Raw genomic sequence first — 17,059 nt, forward strand, 5'->3', positions numbered from 1 at the left:
CCACCACAGAGTCTGGGAGGTACTGATTCCAGTCCCTTATGTGGCATGGAAAGTGGCCGCTAGGCCCGTTGCGCACCTCGGGGGCTGCAGCGCAGTGTGCATGAAGCCGGATGTACCATGGGGTGGCCGGCCACATGCTTGTCCCCTCAGCCGTGATGTCTTGATGATTCCCACCAATGAGAGCAAAGTGCCCCAGGGAACTGGCAGGTAAGCAGCCCCATAGAATCTTCTGGAACAGCAAACCCAGGAGATTGCCTCAGTCATCAGGCAATCATGTGCAGCACATCCACAATGGGTCCGGGGCCAGCAAGTTCCCAGAGAGAAGCACCTTCGGAGACCAGGCTGCCCTCTGTCCTGCCAGTGTGTGGCAGCGAGGGTCCAGCCGACGCCCACATTGGGAGGAAGTAAGGACACGTGCCATGGAACTCAGGTGCGCTGAGGCTGCCCCTTACCATGTGCGAGCCACATTTCAGAGCGTGTTGGGGCGATGAGAGGCCCCGTGGCCGGAAGGACCTTTGCAGGGAAGCCCCGGTGCCCACCGGTGACTGTTCTGAGGCGGCGGTCACCGGCCAGCCCTTCTGCTCAGGCCGCGTGTGGAGACTGTCAGGAAGGATGGCAGGCGGAGGCCTCCAGCTGGCTGTGTGCAGAGTGCAGGCGGCTCTTCCCGCTGAGCAGGGCCGGGTCTCGCTGAGACCCCACTGTTCCCTTTTACCATGGAAATAGCCAGGATGCACTCCAGAGCAGGTGCAGGTCAGATGGCCCATCCCACGAGGGCTCATCCAGCCCAGGTGCAGTGCGGGCCTGGGGGTGAAGGTGCACAGGGCATGGTGCCCCTCCAGGAAGAGGGCATGGCCGTGACGTGCTCTGGAGAGAGGCCTGGACTGAGAAAGGAATCTTTGCTCTGCATCCTGAGGGCTGAGGTCGCCACACACTCAGGACAGACACACGAGGTGCTCCACTTGGGGTCCTCCCTGCATCAGTGTCCAGGGCTGCTGTGACCGATGGCCATAGACCAGGCAGTTTCAACAGCAGAGATGAAGCCCCGATGTCAGGCTGTTGCAGGGCCCGTCTCCCTCCGAGGCCACGGGGGAGGATCTATCCTTGGATCTTCCAGCTTCTGGGGCTCCAGGCACCCCTGGGCTTGTGCCCATGTCCCCCCAGTCTCTTACAAGGATGTTTTCACTGGATCCAGGACCCCACACGTTGCCGGGTAACCCATGATCATCTCAGGATCCTTAATCACATCTGGGAGGACCCTCTCTCCAAATAAGGTCACGGTCACAGGCCCGGGGGGTGGGCAGTGATGGAAAGACCTTTGAGGCACATGTGTTCCCAAGGCCAGGCTCCTGGAGCCGCTCAGCAGACACCTGCAGCCACACACCACCCGGCACCTTCCCCAGGCAGCCCTGCCCTCCCGCCCCACCCTGCTCCCTGCCAAGACCAGCTGCTGGGTGATGGGCACGGGGCCCCAAACCTGCCTTCTGGTGCCTGGGGGCTGCTGCCCTCCTGCCCGGCCCCGCAGCTCAACCAGCTAGGGGGCGGGCCAGACTGATTCCCCCTCATAGGGAGAGCTTTCCCCGAAAGACAGCTGGAGAGGCTACCACCACGAGGGACCCGAGGGAAAGCAACGCCAGAGAGGGCCCCCCGCCCTGTACCTTCATAGAGGGGATGACTGCGCAGCACCTCCGGGTCGACAAAGTACTGGATGAAGACGTACAGCAGGATGGTGATCAGGCAGAGCAGGCTGGCCGAGGCAGAGACCAAGGAGCAGAAGAAGTATCTGCGGGGGGCAGAGCCTGACTCAGGGCTGGGCAAGGTGCCCCTGACCCCGAACCCAAGGCCCAGCCTTCTTCCTGTCTCCTGGCACCCGAGCTCCCCAGGGGACGCCCTGAGGGCACCTCCAGTTTCTCTGTCCCCCTCCCACCCCCAGGCGGCAGTGAGAAGGGCCCGGCCCGGCTCCCAGGTGGGTACACAGAGGCTCCAAGCAGGTCGGGCCACCCACAGCTTCCTCCACACGCCGCCACCGCTCACCAGGGCTCCGCCAGGTCGGGGTCGGGACCACCACCCCCGCCCCCCACGTTGCACGGGACCCTGGGTGCTGTGCTTCCATCCAGAGGCATGGAAGCCCAGCAGGTCGGGAAGGCCAGGGGTGCTGGGACAGGCGCCTGGCCGGCCAGCGGCCCACAGTGCACCATCTCCGCACACCCTCCAGGGGCCTGTGCACACTTCTGTGCACAAGTGACATCTTGTGCTTTGGCAGGCATTAGACCAGAATCACTCCTGTCCTCTTGCCTGTGCTCAGGACAGAGAACGATCTAGCCATCCAAAAATTAAATTCTGGTCAGCAATTCTTGGAATAAGCTTCTGCTGCAAGGTCTTCCTTTGGGCTTTCTACCGTGGTGATATTTAAGGAAACTGTTTCTTTAGCATTTTCAATCTTCATCACTGTCTTTTCTCCAGCTGAAATTTATCTGACTCCATTATTCTTTTCCAGAACATCTTGAGGTTTGTTTTTTGTTTTTTGTTTTTTTAACACATCTTTAGGCAGAGAGCTAAAATGTGAATGTCCTCAAAAGGTCATATGGATGTGGAGGGCAGCCTGCATTGTGGCCCCTTGTCGAGGGCCCTGGAGGGCAGGTGTCCTGTGTGTCCCGAGCTGCAGGGGGCAGAAGCCTGGCCCCACACCTGGCTCTGGTCCCCGGGGAGCCTGTAGTGTGCAGTGCAACTATTCCAGCCGACGGGCTCACCCTCAGCAGAAGGCCCTCGGCCATCCGCTGCTGCTGGCACCCGGCCAGAGGCGGCCCTCCCGGCAGGGTGAGGGCCAAAGCCACTCCAGCTGCACGTTCGTTCGGGGCCAGAAACGTCGCTGTCATCCCTGACTCCCGCGTCTGTGGTGCCTCAGCGCCCAGTCCGGGCACTTCCCCTGTGAAGGCACGTCCTCTCAGGAGCTTATCACACTTTGCCAACTGTTTTGGCCAACTCGTCTTCTAAATGCAGTCATTTCCTGTTGCTTTCTCTGCCTGACGGTGGAAGGGACAGGAGGGAGTCTGGGACTCCACGTGGACAGGGGTGGCCACGCCCTCACCGGGACCCCCGCACACAAGGTGCCCTCACTTCTGTGCACACTCCTTGCTGCTGACACTGCCCAGTGGGTAGGAGGGCTCCTAGGGCCCAGCCGTCCCCACCGGGAACTTCTGCAGCCTGTTGTGCCCGGAGGCCACTGTCAGGACCTCGGAACTCCACCCTGTGCGCCCTTTGGGGCCCGGTCCGCTTGGTCCTCCTCAGTGGCAGGGCCACAAACCCTCGCCCGTCCCCGACGGCTGACCAGACCTCAAGGCCACCAGCCTGTGGCATCAAGGCCTTAAGAGGAGCATCTGGGGGAGAGAAGAAAGCCCTGCTACCGTGAGGAGGCAGCCCCAGCTGGCCTGGGGCTCCTCCTCTGTAGGGGAGAGGGCGGCATGGGGGCTCCCAGGCCCCCGATTCTCATTAGACTTTTCTAATCATGACAGCTTTGCATTTCCTTCTGCTCAAAGCAGCAACGCTTTTCAAACCTGAACAAGTGGAGCATTTCTTGACTGGGCTGCACAGAGCATGGCCCTTCTGGACCGGGCTGCCCGGAGCACAGACCACGACGCTCCATGACCAGGCTGCACGGAGCACAACCCTCCTGGACCGGGCTGCACAGAGCACAGACCACGACGCTCCATGACCGGGCTGCACGGAGCACAACCCTCCTGGACCGGGCTGCACGGAGCACAACCCTCCTGGACCAGGCTGCACGGAGCACAGACCACAACGCTCCATGACCAGGCTGCACGGAGCACAACCCTCCTGGACCGGGCTGCACGGAGCACAGACCACGACGCTCCAAGACCGGGCTGCACGGAGCACAACCCTCCTGGACCGGGCTGCACGGAGCACAGACCACGACGCTCCATGACCGGGCTGCACGGAGCACAACCCTCCTGGACCGGGCTGCACAGAGCCAGACCACGATACTCCATGACTGGGCTGCACGGAGCACAACCCTCTTGGACCGGGCTGCACGGAGCACAACCCTCCTGGACCAGGCTGCACAGAGCCAGACCACGATACTCCATGACTGGGCTGCACGGAGCACAACCCTCCTGGACCGGGCTGCACGGAGCACAACCCTCCTGGACCAGGCTGCACAGAGCCAGACCACGATACTCCATGACTGGGCTGCACGGAGCATAACCCTCCTGGACCGGGCTGCACAGAGCCAGACCACGATACTCCATGACCGGGCTGCACGGAGCACAACCCTCCTGGACCAGGCTGCACGGAGCACAGACCACGACGCTCCATGACCGGGCTGCACGGAGCACAACCCTCCTGGACCGGGCTGCCCGGAGCACAGACCACGACGCTCCATGACCGGGCTGCACGGAGCACAACCCTCCTGGACCGGGCTGCACGGAGCACAACCCTCCTGGACCAGGCTGCACGGAGCACAGACCACGATGCTCCATGACCGGGCTGCACGGAGCACAACCCTCCTGGACCGGGTTGCACGGAGCACAACCCTCCTGGACCAGGCTGCATGGAGCACAGACCACAACGCTCCATGACCGGGCTGCATGGAGCACAACCCTCCTGGACCGGGCTGCACGACTGGGCTGCATGGAGCACAACCCTCCTGGACCGGGCTGCACAGAGCCAGACCACGATACTCCATGACCGGGCTGCACGGAGCACAACCCTCCTGGACTGGGCTGCACGGAGCATGACGCTCCATGACGGGGCTGCGCGGAGCACAACCCTCCTGGACCGGGCTGCGCGGAGCACAGACCACGACGCTCCATGACCGGGCTGCACGGAGCACAACCCTCCTGGACCGGGCTGCACAGAGCACAGACCACGACGCTCCAAGACCGGGCTGCACGGAGCACAACCCTCCTGGACCAGGCTGCACAGAGCACAACCCTCCTGGACCAGGCTGCACGGAGCACAGACCACGACGCTCCATGACCGGGCTGCACGGAGCACAACCCTCCTGGACCGGGCTGCACAGAGCATGACGCTCCATGACGGGGCTGCGCGGAGCACAACCCTCTTGGACCGGGCTGCACGGAGCATGACGCTCCATGACGGGGCTGCGCGGAGCACAACCCTCCTGGACCAGGCTGCACAGAGCATGACGCTCCATGACGGGGCTGCGCGGAGCACAACCCTCCTGGACCGGGCTGCACGGAGCATGACGCTCCATGACCGGGCTGCGCGGAGCACAACCCTCCTGGACCAGGCTGCACAGAGCCAGACCACGACGCTCCATGACTGGGCTGCATGGAGCACAACCCTCCTGGACCGGGCTGCACAGAGCCAGACCACGATACTCCATGACTGGGCTGCGCGGAGCACAACCCTCCTGGACCGGGCTGCACGGAGCATGACGCTCCATGACGGGGCTGCGCGGAGCACAACCCTCCTGGACCGGGCTCCACGACCGGGCTGCACGGAGCACAACCCTCCTGGACCGGGCTGCACGACCGGGCTGCACGGAGCACAACCCTCCTGGACCAGGCTGCACGGAGCACAACCCTCCTGGACCGGGCTGCACGGAGCATGACGCTCCATGACGGGGCTGTGCGGAGCACAACCCTCCTGGACCGGGCTCCACGACCGGGCTGCACGGAGCACAACCCTCCTGGACCGGGCTGCACGACCGGGCTGCACGGAGCACAACCCTCCTGGACCAGGCTGCACGGAGCACAACCCTCCTGGACCGGGCTGCACAGAGCCAGACCACGACACTCCATGACCAGGCTGCACGGAGCACAGACCACGACGCTCCATGACCGGGCTGCACGGAGCACAACCCTCCTGGACCGGGCTGCACGGAGCACAACCCTCCTGGACCGGGCTGCACGGAGCATGACGCTCCATGACGGGGCTGCACGGAGCACAACCCTCCTGGACCGGGCTGCCCGGAGCACAGACCACGACGCTCCATGACCGGGCTGCACGGAGCACAACCCTCCTGGACCGGGCTGCACGGAGCATGACGCTCCATGACGGGGCTGCGCGGAGCACAACCCTCCTGGACCGGGCTGCCCGGAGCACGACGCTCCATGACAGGGCTGCGCGGAGCACAACCCTCCTGGACCGGGCTCCACGACCGGGCTGCACGGAGCACACCTGCTACGAGTGGTGGGTGAGCAGTGGAACCCCTTGCAGCGCCATGAGCTGGCGAAGGCCACTCTGAACTAACCGGGGGAGCCCCTGCGACTTCCTTGGCCACTCACAGCCTGGGCCCTAGCACGTGGGGTCCTGGCGAAGCCCGTGCAGGACTGAACGCCTGCTCCCAGTGCAGCCTCGGCCCACATCCTCTGTGCTCTGACGGCCTCTCTCTCTGACGGGAGAAAGCGCCCGGGTCCAGGCCAGCGGGTCGAGGACAAGTCAGCTCAGCCTGAGCCCCTCTGGATGGGGCTGGGCCTCCACATTCGGGAGGGGCTCCAGGCCAACACATTTCAGAGCCAGACAAGGAGAACAGAGAGACGCTAAGGACCGCTGTGCTGGGGACAGCACGGGACTCCCCCCACTCACTGCCTGTGGCCCCATGAGGCCCCCAGCCTGCAGGACCCCTCTCTCTGGGCCCCCTCCCCCCTCCCCCTGACCAATCCCCCTCCCTCCCCCAGTCCTTTCACCCTCCCCCCTGCCAAGTCCCACCTCCCCCTTCCCTAGCACCCCACCCCTCTCCCCTGCCGAGGACCTCCTCTCCCTCCCCCAGGACCTCACCCCTCCCCACTTCGAGGTCCCCCCCCCCCCCGCCCCGCCCCAGCCCTGCAATGCCCTTATCCCTCTTCCCTGCTGGGTCTCCCTCTCCCTCCCCCAGGACTCTGCCCTTCCCTCCCGGACCTCCCCCTCCAGCCCCTCACCTATAATTCCTGCCCCCTACACAGTTGTTAAGCCATTTGCAGTGGTGGTCAAAGTCAGATACACACTTGTTGCAGGCCCTACAGTGTTTAGCCTTCTTATTCCTAGAAGGAAGAATTCACATGAGCAGCCCGTTTGCAGCATGTGCGGGAGGAAGACAGGGTCAGAAGGGAGAGACAGGTGGCAGGGAAGACCAGGCCCCAGGCGGGTTATCTTCCCTCAGCCACGCCTGCCACACGGTGCCACCAGCTCCCATCCTGAGCCACAGGCCTCCCTCCCAGGCTGCCTGCTGAGCCTTCAGTGCTCTGACTAGCCCAGGTGGGGTTCCGGTGGGGGGGGCTGGGACTCATCTGAGCCCCTAGATGGGTGAGGGGTCCTGCGTGTCTCAGGGCCACTGCTGCTCATTCAAGGAAAGCAGCACCAGTCAGCTGCATGGAAACAGAAAGGCCGGGGCAGGACCTGCCTGTGCACAGCACGGGGAGGGGACGGGTCCACGTGGCAGGGGCCGCGGCCTCGGGGCTGCCTGCCCCCACACGCTGGGTACTCACACGGTGACCTCACACAGGTGGCAATATTGGTTCTCGATGACATGCGTGTGTTTGGATGGGTCGAAGGTGGGTACGGGCTCCGAGTAGTTCTTGAGCCGTACGTTGGTTTCAGCAGGATCGACGGAAATTGCAAGCAAGTGGACCACGAAGTGGAAACAGAAAAGCCCACCAGTCACCTGGGCGTGAGTGTGTCAAGGAACGTGCGGCCAGGCCTGGTCAACGCGGCGAAGGTGCCCGCTCAAACTAGAAGCAGGACCCTGGAGGCGCCTGCTTGCGGCCTGAGGGTGTGGACCCCACATTCACCAAGGCAGCAAGGGAAGGCCCTCAGGGGCCAGCGGCCACCACGCTGGGTGCCAAAGTCGTGGGGCTTCTTTGGGCAGCAGAGATGCTCAGAGCACGTGTGTCGGGGGAAGAAGACAGTGTATCATCAAAAAATGGAGGGGAGCAGGGAGGGCTCACACGGCCAGTCTGCACGGTCTGTCTGGGTCTCGTCTCGTCTCTCCTCGCCCCTAGGCCCCTCTGGCTCTCTGGCACCCACTCCCGCCGTGGCACCCAGGGTAAAACCAATCCCCGGGCTCCCATCCTCCTCCTCCCCTTCGGGAGACAACACACTGTCTGTCCCCTTGGAAACCAAACAGACGAGGTGGAAGCCGCCTCCCTGTCAGCCCTGCCCTGCTTCCCAGGACCAGTGCTGAATGGGAGGGTTCAGGGTTTACAGGCTGGGTTCCAGGGTGTGGCAGGGGGAAATGACCCAGCCCGGGACGCGAGGCCACAGTGCACGGGGTTCTGCCGGGATCTGACAGGGGTGGGGGTTCGGAGCAGGGGGCTGGGGCTACTGCTCAGTCCTGCGGGAAGCCCCCTCGGGGTCCTCCTCAGACCTGCCAGCCGCAGCTGCCTCAGCCTCTGCCTCCGCCTCCACGGGCCTGGGGCTGACAGGCGGGGTCCTGCCTCCACAATGCACTAGCCTGAGCGGGAGGCTGCTTCTGGCCCAAATCGCTCATTCCTCCCTCGCCCTCCAGCCTCTAGGCACCACGTGCAGACCCAGGACTCGGGCTGCCAGATGACGGCATGGAGGCAATGGGGACCCAGCCCTGCTGGGGGAGGAGGGCAGGAGGAGGGCAGGCGAGAATGAGCTGAGGGCCATGAGGATCAGCCCAGGAAGCTGGTGCCCAGGCCAGGGGTGAGTGGAAGGGTGGCTGAGAACCAGCCGGGCCCTGGGGGACCTGCACGGGGGCACGAGACTGACCAGATCCCTCAGTGCCACATAAGGGATGTGGTGACACCAAGGCCCTTCCTGTGGCCACAGGACCCTGCAGGGCTGGGTAAGGCCTGAGCCTCCCCTGCTCTGCTGTTCCATTCAGGGTATGGGGCCGCGGCCAGGTGGTCAGGGGCCTGGTCAGGCTCTGCCATCACAGCTGGAGACACCAACACAGTGCTGGCACGCGGTCTCCCTGCACCTGCTCCCTGAAGCCCGAGGCGCTGGGTGGAGGCAAGCACTGTTTGTGTGGTTACTGGGGTAGCGGGAGCAGGTCCTGAGCACAGGGGTCCGGCCCAGGACAAGAGGTGCGGCAGGAAGGCCCCTTCCTCTGTCGCATCAGAAATAGGCAGGCAAGGGGTGGGGGAGGGACTGAGGCGTTGGGGCCCTTGGAGACGGTGTAGGGGCAGCGTGGCCTGCACTCTAGTCTCAAACTGGAGGCAGCGAGGCCCCTGACCTGAGCCTGATTTTCCCCTCATGTCCCAACCCTGCAGGTGCCGTGGCCAGGCCACTACCAGAACGTGTCCCCCAGGAACAGAGGGGCAGCCCCCCGCCATGTGGTAGGCAAGCCCCCTTAAGCACGAACACAGGTTCAGGGCAGGTCACCCGTGGGAGTGACATGGGCGAGCAAAAGGCCACCGCGTTTTGCCTGGCGCCATTCACTCCGCCAGCCACTTGGCTGAGAAGTGTCAGCAGGTGGGCACCACGCCAAAGTTCTGCCCCCACATTCAGATGCCCAGGTTATGGGTGTCTCTCAGGTTGCAGAGAATAACAAAAAGTAAAAGGCACAAGGTAGGAGGTCTCCAGCGGCAGAAGGCCAGGCCCTGCCCTCAAGGCCCCATCCCCTTAGCGACAATCTGTGTTTGGTAAACACACAGCTCCGCCAGCCCAGGACACACGCCCTCCCGACCTTCCTTTCAGGTCCTTCCGGTTCTGCGGCAGGAAGGGGTGAGGCGCCCCCCAGAGCTCCCACCACCCCCCACCAGCCCTGCAGTCACTGAGGCTAACCTAACCAGGGGTTTCGCCTGGCCACGGCGCAGGCTCCCGGACTAAGACGGGTCACGTCAGAGGCCAGTCCCTCAGCACAGGGACCCTCCGGGGCCCTTCGCAGGGGCAGGGCTGTGGGGGAAGCTGGCCGCTGAGGTCAGCGGGGAACCAGGGGTCTGCCTCCTCTGCTGTGTCTTCTGGAGGTGCAACCCAGACCCTGCCCTCCCTCCTGGTGCAGCAGTCCCTGCAGCACCGAACGACGGTGGCGCCCCCCGGTGGCCGAGCGCTGCGGAGCCTGAGGGGAAAGGAAGCCAGCCAGAACCTGGGACTCGGGCCAGCCAGGGGCTCCTGGGAGAAAGGGTGTGCAAGTGAGCTCGGGGCGCCCTCTGGGCCCGTCAGAGTGCTCCCTGGACAGAGAACACAAGGCAGCTCGAGAAGGCCCCAGAACAGGCTGAGCCACAGCGAAGGGAGAAGGGAGACAACGGATTAGAACCCAGAACGCAAACAAACCCACAGTCAGGGACGGAGGTTAGGATACAGATAGAGGGGCAGCTGGAGGCAGCAAGGAGGCCAGGAACTGGCCCTCCCCGGAGCTGGCCCCTGCCGACACTGAGGGCTTCTGGTCCCAGAACGAGAGAGGGCTCCCTCTCAGAACTGGGAGATGTTTCGCTGTGGTGCGAGTCCCAGTGAGAGTGCCATTCTGACCAGGAAGTCGTGGGTCGGGCACTGCTGGCCTTCGTGCTGGGACACAGAGAGGAGACCCCTCGCCACATGCAAAGTGTGAACTGTGCCTGGATTCTGAATTTAAAAAACCCGACAAAGCAGGTTTTGGGGACCAGTAGAGAAATCTACAAGGCTGGCCGACTTCTGCCCATCCTCTTGTGTGTGAAAGACACAAGTTACACGGGGTGATGTGGGGCGTGGGATGTTGGCTTTGCAGGCCCCACCTAGCGTCGCCAGCCCTGGGCCACAGGCCTAGAAGTGGGGCAGCTGCATCCGGACACACAGGACCCACATTCCCAGCTCTATGCCACTGGATCAGACACCCGGAGGGCCCCACAGGGGGAGGCTGGCCAGATCGGGGGCTGCGTGGCGCTGGGGGGGCAGCAGGCTTGCACATCAGGCCGTGGGGGACGCCCAGGCTCACTGGTGGGGTTGGCCAGCGGTGGCCCCCGGAGCATGGATGCGCTGGCGGAACTGAGGTCCGTCACCCACAGAGTGAGGTGTGAGGAGGGGGCAAGGCTGGCGATGCCCGCCTGGCCGGGGGAGGAGCACTCGGCTGCACCTGCCACGCTCCACCAGGGGGCCTGCACGCCAGCCCCAAGCGCGTCCCCGACGCCCGCCCGCCTGGCCTGAAGCCTACTCTGGTGACACGTCTGGAGCCTCCTTTCTAGGCCACCACGGGGTTCACAGTCCCCACTGTGGCCTACGTGGCTCCTAGCAGCCGGCGGGTTTTCTCTCTGGCCTCGGCCACTCCAGGCCCAGCCAACACCTGCCACCAGACTCACCTGTCGCAAGAGGGACACGGTTATAATCGGTGGCTTCCTCGCACCCCTGGCGTGCCTCCCCCGCCAGCCAGCCTGACCCAGCCCACTGCAGACCCGCAGACAAGTGGGGCCCGCATGGGGCACCCCAGACCCTGAGAACGAATGCCATGTGAATCCCTGGGACTCAGCCTTCAGTTTCTGAGCCAGCCCTGCGACCCCTCTGCGACCCTTTCCTGTCGTCCAGGCTGCCTGCCTCACCCCAAAGCCCCTGCAGCCCTGGCCCCCAGGCGTGCTCTCCCTGCACTGACGGCAGGCAAGCAGCAGACAGACACTCCTGTGCTTTTAGCCCCGGCCCCAAGCCAGGGAGCCACACAGAGAACGAACGTAAGGTTTCAGGCAGCGTGGCCATGGCGGGTGTCTGAGGTGAAGAGGAGGAGCGGGGTCGCAGAACAGGGGTCGCAGAACAGGGGTCGCAGTGGGGGCTGGTAGGCGTGGCAGGGCCCTGAGCCAGATCTGGGGCAGGGCCCGCGGGGAGCCTCCCTGGGACAGCGGGCGCTGCTCCCACGGTGAAGGATACACCATAGATGACCAAGTTCCAGTTAGGCGGCAGCAAAGGGACGAAGATACCGAAGTTGGCGAAGGCCAAGATGAACAGCGTGATCCAGGCCACCGCCTGGAAGGTGTGCAGGGGCCACGACCAGCCATTCACTCTGGACCAGCGGCGGGGCGAGGCCTGCTTCCTGCTGGCTTCCCGCAGGGCCCCTCTCTGGCTCCGGCTGCACAGATCCATCTGCAAGACGGGAGGAGGGTCACCCCCACCCCCAGGGAAACCGAGGAAAAGATTGCAGGAAAAGCAGAGCCTATGACAACGCGACACTTTTGTGTGCTGAAATCCTCAGGGAATCTTCTGCAAGTTTCCCTTGAGGACAGAACAAGAGACCGCGTTCCTGCTGCAGAACAAAGGCCTGCTGACCAAGGGGCTTCTGGGGTCTCTGGGCACTCTGGGGACACCCAGGTCGAGCTGAGGGGCTGGGAGGGAGCCGTGGCCACTTCTGGCCAGGTGTCCGGCTGTTGGAGAAGGTGAGCCACATCACAGCCGCCTCTGGCAGAGCCGAGGGTCCTGGGGACTTTGCCTCATTAGGGAGGACTTCTGCCACTCTTCTCGGGGTGTGGGGCCAGGCAGGGCTTACCTGATCGCTGAGACCCCTGGGGGACCACAGAGACCATCCCACATGGACGGCGAGGCCAGCACCCCGGGGGTTGGAGCACAGAAAGGCACCGTGTTACGAACGACACGATTCCTGCGTGAAAACAACATTTGGATGGAAGTACCGGCCAATGGGAAGGATGCTTCTGAAAACCAAACCCCACTAACGGGGAGGTGGGCTCTAGGGCGTAACCGCGGCCCTCGGCCCAGCGAGGTGAAGCAGGGACGTGGGAGAAACCGGATGTGCCGTTGGAGGCTGGCAGCGGAGACGGCACTTATCTTGTCGAAGGAGCGACGGGGTGCGGACAGGACACGAGGGCACAGGGAAGGCCCAGGCGGGCGCACGTCGGCCCAGGAGCCCGTGGAAGGCAAGGGTGGGCCGCATCCTACGGGGCTTCCCAGGACAGAAATGGCATCACTGACGTGTGGAAACCCTGAGGTTGCAGCTGGCATTGGATTTGGTAAAACTTGAAGCAGGGCGAGATTCAAGCTCTGAGACTCTACTTTGAACCCCAACAGAGACAGCCAAAGCGTCACGGGAACATGGGACTGAGAGTGCACGCGTGGGGGCACCGCAGCAGCACTCCTCGGAGGCCCCCCGGGAGCTTCCCTGCAGCCGACCTCAAAGCGGCACCAAGAGCAACACTCCACGGGGGGGGCGAGCGCAGCCTTGGTCCCCGGGGCAGGACCGCAGCGGCCTGAGTGTGAGGTCACAACCACGCACGCGGCCCAAGCAGCCGCGGCGGGAGGTGCACACTTACCGTCACCGGGAGTGGCTGCGGCCGGCACCGCCCGGCACGTGGGCGCTGGTGAGCCGGGGGGTCCGGAGAGAGCAGCTGCAGGTGGTGCAGGGGCCTCGCCCCGGGCCCCCTGGCGGGGCAGGTGCTCGGCTCGAACACCCCCTTGGATCTTCCGGTCCGGTTTTTCGCTCTCAGAAGATTCCAGCAGTTCTCACCAGGACACATACACAGTTACCAACAAACGCACGGGCTCCTGACTCCTGCCGGGACCAGATGGCACAGTTAACGTGGGCTCCGCGTGTGCACGAGACACCCGTGCGGACACGCCCATCCACACGCTCACATGCCACACACGGAACACACGTGCACACGCAACACACCGCACATACCACATACGTGACAGACCACACACATACACCACAGAGCGCACATACACGTGGAACACACGCACCAGAGACATACACAGGCACCACACGTACAGCACGCACACAGGACACACACACAACACAGACACACACCACACACACACACTCACAGCTTAGGCACACAAGATTTCTCGGCTCACTTCTCGTTCCTGACCTTTCTCGTGCTATTTCCTCAGCCTGGAGCCATGTCGTTCCCCCCCCCCCCCCTCCCCTCGCTAATGGCCATCTCTTGCCTTTGGAGCCTGTGCTGGCGTCACTCCCTAGACGACCTCCTAACCGCCCCCCCCACCCCCCCGACCAGATCTGAGCCAGGCCCCCGTCCACTCCTTCCGCAAATGCCGGGACTGGTCCTCCGGATTCAGGCCACAGGAAGGGGACCTAACGATCTCCCTCTTGGGGAGACTCGGTGGGGCCTGGGTCCCTTCTTAGCCCAAGCTCAGTTCCTGACGTTCGTTTTTCGTCATTCCTAAGGGTTTAGTCCAGGTTTCGGTGTGAGACGTGTTGGAGCCGCAATGCTCCCACAAGGCCATCGTCACCTCCACGTCCCCAACACAAACATGGCCGACTCACAGAAGCTTCGAGCAGAGGCTGCTGCGCTGGCCCAGTGTGACTGTGGACGGTGACCCTGCCCCCTGCCAGACAGACACCGTCACACCATGCTCTCTGAACAGGGCGTCCTGGGCACACCTGCGTGTTTGTGATATCACAGCCTGGCAAACGTGACCTTCTGAAACCTGACACAGGGCCTGACAGCCCCTGAATCATTGTTTCATCCTGTGTCCTGCTTGGGGATGCGCACAGGTTACGCTTCTGCGTTCTCTGGTCACAGTAGAAGCAGGAGACACCTACCCCGCTGGGAGACAGGACCCGCTCCACTTCCTTCCTGGTCAACAGTCCAGGCAGGACTGAGGATCAAGGGCTCACTCGGCCCAGGTCTGAGAAACAACAAAGGCCCGGTTGCCGTGGCAATGATGGAGCCCAAGGCGCCTCATAAAGCCAGGGCCGGCCCCACCCTGGGGCCCCCACAGCCAACGGGGGGCAGGGCGGGTCCAGCTACAGACACCCTGTAGAGAAGGCCCGGGGCCCCCACAGCCAGCTGGGGACACCCTGCACAGAAGGCCCCCGTGGCCGGGGCGGGGCCAACTTCTGGTCTGGGTCAGTCCTACATCCAGCCTGACTACCTGGGCTTCCGCGTCCTCAACACGTACCCCCTTTGGCCCAATACGCTGTGCGGAGCGATCTTCAGGAGCCAAGCGTCCCTGGGGATGACAGGGACGCTGATCCTGGCAGCCTTGTCTGACCACAGGCGGGCGAGAGGAGACAGGGCCCAGGATGAGGGGCCGCAGGGAATGAGGGCGCTGGAGGCCGGTGGCCAGGCGGGGGAGGGGAGCACAGCTGCCCCCTCTGGGCCCTGCACACCAGCACCCGCCCGCGGGCAGCCCCGGGTTGGCGCCCACACAGCTCTGCGTGCTAACCTCCACCTGGAACCACATCCCAGGGACTCCCGTGCCCAGGCCTGCCGGCCACCACTGTCCACGGCGCTCCCCCGGGCCAGGCCAACATGCCACCAGAGACCCAGGGCAGACGACAGGCTGCCTGACCAGGGTCTCAGACCCCCAAGAGCCCAGCCATCCGCACGGCAGAGGCCGCGGAAGGTGGGAGATGCCAGTAACTGAACACAGTTCAAGTTCAGGGCAGGGCACCCTCCAGAGTGTAGGCCTCCCACAGTGCACTCACTTTTGAACGGCCACGTCTGACACGGCATGTGAGTGTCGGCTGTGAGGCCACCACTCCCACCGGCAGAGCTCAAGCTGCGGCAAAGTGTAGTCTTTACGGCGCTTGAAAGTGCGAAGACGAGCAAGGTCTCAGCCTTCTGCGCAGAACGTCCTTCCCCAGATACGCCTGTGTGCAGGCTGCTGGCCCCTCGCTGGGCTTTTTTCTGGGGCCTGTGACCTCAACCCCTCGACTCGGCAGACCCTGAAAGAGGCACCGGGGAGTGGGGCAGGGGAGGCACTACCCCAGGGGTCCCCCGAGTCTGCAGGCGGTCGGGCCTTCCGGCTGACCTGGAGCCACGGTGACCTCAGCCACTCACACCTATGAGAAATGTGCCTCCGAAAGAGACACCTTCGCTCCATGAGAAAAACTCCAGAAGCTACAACACTAAGAAACAGACCTCAACCCAGAGCCGTAACCCCCATCCGGGACAACCAGGACTTTTCCCATGCACAACTGCATGCCCTGAACTTCTAACGGGACAGGCGTGCTGTGGGCCCCACTCTGCAACCCACTCTTGTCCTCTCTGCTGCAGCCCAGCGTCCCCTTCCCTCAACACGGACTCGCCCCTATTTTTAGGGTGCACAGAGCACTCCGAGTGTGATCCTCAACCTGCCTGACAGGAAGGTCCTTCACAAGCTCTGTTACGGGCCGGCTGCAATCCCGCTGCGCACACACCTAAGCACCCAACCCCCAAAGGGTCAGCACTAGGGCCGGGGGCAGGGATGGCGGAGGAGTGAGGTGGAGCGCGGGACAGGTAGGCGCTGGCACTCACGTGCACACACACAGGCACCAACACACACACGCCAACACGTGCACTCACACGTGTACGGACAGACTCACACACACTCTCACACACGTGCTCACACGTGCACTAACACAATGTGCACGTGCACACTCGTGCACCAGAATAAACATGTGCACACGCGTGCTCACACATATGCTCACGTCACACGTACTCGTGCACACGGACGCACATACGAGACCGCACAAGCATGCACACTCACACATGTGCACACTCTCCCCCTCACTGGTCGTTTGGAGTGTGGCTTCCCACAGAAAAGGCAGCAAGATGAACCCCCGTCACCTGGCACTGTCTGCCCAGACAGCCTCTCCCCGGAGAGTCAACAGCATGGTTGAGGTGCTGTGGCGCTCCCGTGCATCTGTGGCTGACACGTGGCCAGTGTGGCTCTGAGGGACACTCCCCCTCTCTGGCCACCTGCCCCCAGTTATTCTGACCACCAAGAGCACCTGTGGGTTCGGACCTGGATCCTGCCAGCTTCCTGGGGCAGCAGGCCCAGGGAGGCACCCCGAGCCCCAGGTCCCCCCCTTCACGGCTGTGACACACCCAGGAAGGAGCAGCCTGACCGTGGGGTCTGTCCCTCCCGGGGACTTGCTCCTTTGCCGGCACCTGCCACGGCTTCCTGACGCCTCGGCTATGCAGTGTTTTGCTCCCCTTCTCCTGAGGTTCCCAAGGGGCCCTACCAGCACAGCAGGCAGTGGCCAGCAGGGCTGGCCCACCCCGTGGCACTTGTGGGTCAGGGGACGTCATGCTGTCCACTGCCTCCGTCACACAAACCCCCTTCCCCCAGGATTCACTCTGCCTTGTGAGGTGACAGAAGCTCCAATCTTGTTTTGTTTTAATATTTTGAAGTTCATTTTGAGAGAGACAGAAGTGTGCGCATGTGCATACAAGTAGGGGAGGAGGGGAAAGAGAGACTCCCAAGCAGGCTCCGCACT

At 63.6% G+C, this 17,059-nt stretch overlaps 1 protein-coding gene across 3 annotated transcripts in view; it reads right to left on the reverse strand.

The window, feature by feature from the left end:
* Nucleotides 1-15,065, reverse strand: part of LOC131500729 (palmitoyltransferase ZDHHC11-like) — a 42,383-nt gene extending 27,318 nt beyond the window's left edge. Inside the window, exons 1-6 of one of the 3 annotated variants that reach the window (XM_058710186.1) lie at nt 14,396-15,065; nt 13,143-13,381; nt 11,752-12,475; nt 7,446-7,621; nt 6,900-7,001; nt 1,656-1,780 (exon numbers count right to left, since the gene is read on the reverse strand). In XM_058710186.1, the coding sequence (XP_058566169.1) occupies nt 1,656-1,780; nt 6,900-7,001; nt 7,446-7,621; nt 11,752-11,964 (616 nt within the window). In that variant the 5' untranslated portion in view covers nt 11,965-12,475; nt 13,143-13,381; nt 14,396-15,065. Of the gene's footprint in view, nt 1-1,655; nt 1,781-6,899; nt 7,002-7,445; nt 7,622-11,751; nt 12,476-13,142; nt 13,740-14,395 lie in introns of those variants that run through there. The other 2 variants (XM_058710263.1, XR_009256492.1) reach the window with 2 other exon arrangements.
* Between the last annotated feature and the right edge of the window lie 1,994 nt (nt 15,066-17,059).

Source organism: Neofelis nebulosa, chromosome 1, assembly GCF_028018385.1.
Source record: "Neofelis nebulosa isolate mNeoNeb1 chromosome 1, mNeoNeb1.pri, whole genome shotgun sequence".
NCBI classification, from domain to species: Eukaryota; Metazoa; Chordata; class Mammalia; order Carnivora; family Felidae; genus Neofelis; species Neofelis nebulosa.